Source organism: Chanos chanos, chromosome 16 (genome assembly GCF_902362185.1).
Source record: "Chanos chanos chromosome 16, fChaCha1.1, whole genome shotgun sequence".
Taxonomy (NCBI): domain Eukaryota; kingdom Metazoa; phylum Chordata; class Actinopteri; order Gonorynchiformes; family Chanidae; genus Chanos; species Chanos chanos.
This window is the reverse complement of record NC_044510.1, coordinates 17689498-17691860: the sequence shown is the minus strand read 5'-3', so window position 1 is coordinate 17691860 and position 2363 is coordinate 17689498. Positions and strand designations below refer to the sequence as shown.

At 45.1% G+C, this 2363-nt stretch overlaps 1 protein-coding gene across 1 annotated transcript; it reads left to right on the top strand.

Moving 5' to 3' along the window:
* Nucleotides 1-270: 270 nt before the first annotated feature.
* On the top strand, nucleotides 271-1089 carry LOC115829289 (GTPase IMAP family member 4). Its single transcript, XM_030793343.1, has one exon. The coding sequence runs from the start codon at nucleotides 271-273 to the stop codon at nucleotides 1087-1089; it is 819 nt and encodes a 272-aa protein (XP_030649203.1).
* The last annotated feature ends 1274 nt before the right edge of the window (nucleotides 1090-2363 follow it).

Sequence of the window (2363 nt, the reverse complement as noted above, 5' to 3'; positions counted from 1 at the left end):
CAGTCGAACATATCAAACAGTCAAACATATCAAACAGTCAAACATATCAAACAGCCATTATTCTCACTGATCAAACATATCAATCAGTCAAATATATCAAACAGTCGTTATTCTCACTGATCAAACAGTTTCTATTGTTTCACTGAGCTCCCCAGTCCTGTTATTTCACTGATAAAGGCTATTCCTCTGTGTGTGTGTGTGTGTGTGTGCGTGTGCGTGTGCGTGTGCGTGTGCGTGTGTGTGTGTGTGTGTGTGTGTACGGCAGCTGAAATGACGGAGTGGAGGCTGATGTTGCTGGGAAAGAGAGGCGGGGGGAAGAGTTCGGTTGGGAACACCATCCTGGGCTGGAACGTCTTTAACACGGACATGCAGCTGGCCAGAGTCACGCAGTTCTGTGAGAGAGTGAACGGTCACGTGGACGGGAAACCTGTCGCTGTCATCGACACCCCAGGGCTCAACAACAGGAAACGTGCAGAGAAAGACATCATTCGGGAGATCCTGAAATCCGTCTCGCTCTATAAGCCCGGTCCGCACGTCTTCCTGCTGGTCCTCCCGCTGGGGAACCTCACCAATGAGGACAAAGACATGAATAAGCTGATTGAGAATGTGTTTGGCAAACAGATCTGGGACTACACCATCATCCTGTTCACACACGGAGACCGTCTGGAGGGAAAGACGCTGAACGAAGTCATCGCCAGTTCGGACAAAGATCTCCGCAACTTCATCCGAAAGTGCAGCGGCGGCTTTCTCGTCTTCAACAACAAAGAGCCCAGCAACCGAGAGCAGGTCAGCAAACTTCTGGAGAAGGTGGAGACGCTCGTAGCCATTAACGGGCACGGCTGCTACACCACGGCCCTGTACCCAGCGCCGGAGAGGAAGATCAGGGAGAAGCAGGCAAAGATCCTGCAGGAGCGTCAGGAGGAGATCGCTCGGAAGGAGAGGGAGCTGGCAGAAAATTATGACGATGAGGAAGAACTAGAGAGGAAGATTCGAGAGATGTGGAGGGAGGAGGAAGAGGATGCAAGGAAACTGGCAGAAAATAATTCCCTTCGCAAATTCTCCATCAACGTGCACAAGGCTCAAACATAAGGCCACTGCACTGACTCCAAATGACTGCATACGCACAGACGGAACTGGAATGACTCCAAACAATGTCATATACACTAAGACAGAACTGCACTGACTCCAAACAATGTCATATACACAAAGACAGAACTGCACTGACTCCAGACGATGTCATATACACTAAGACAGAACTGCACTGACTCCAAACAATGTCATATACACAAAGACAGAACTGCACTGACTCCAGACAATGTCATATACACAAAGACAGAACTGCACTGACTCCAAACAATGTCATATACACTAAGACAGAACTGTACTGACTCCAAACAATGTCATATACACAAAGACAGAACTGCACTGACTCCAAACAATGTCATATACACAAAGACAGAACTGCACTGACTCCAGACAATGTCATATACACAAAGACAGAACTGCACTGACTCCAAACAATGTCATATACACTAAAACAGAACTGCACTGACTCCAAACAATGTCATATACACAAAGACAGAACTGCACTGACTCCAAACAATGTCATATACACAAAGACAGAACTGCACTGACTCCAGACAATGTCATATACACAAAGACAGAACTGCACTGACTCCAGACAATGCCATATACACAAACAACTGACAAATAGTTTTTTTGCATTGAGATCACAATTTTCTTCTAAATCTCTTGGATTTTGCAGTTTTACTATTAGTGGAAGAATAGTAAGATATATTCTCCTGTTCAATGACTGATTTTCACCCTGCACACTGGTTGTTTATTGTGTTAAAACATATGTTAGGCTGTTTTTATCCAATCACAATATTAGCAGATTGGTTTTTTTTTCATTTAAAATTTCTGAAGTGAATGGTGTTTGAGACAATCAGTCAGTAACGGTCAGCGAGTGTTAAACCCTGAGAGTCATAGACAGCCAGTCAGAAATGCAGGGAGTCACAGACAGTGACCCTGACTGGTTCTGGAAACGGTGCTGAGAACTGTGATGATGATGAGTTCTTATTTAAAACCTTATGTGGGAAATCATGTGTAAATCTGGGCTGGGTTGAACCAGGGCACCGGCCTGACTGTTTTAAAGATGATATCGCTTCAGGTTTATGAATAAGACTTAATTGCTTCAGTACAGTTGCATTTTGTTCATGTAGAGATGTTATGCTTGTTCTTTTTTGTTCGTTGTCACAAAGGAGCTTTGACTTCAGGTCCAGTGGAGTGAATCACATAGGACGACTGGACTGGCCCAGAGACGGGACAAAGCTTGGTCTCTCACTGCCACAGTTCCTCTGTAG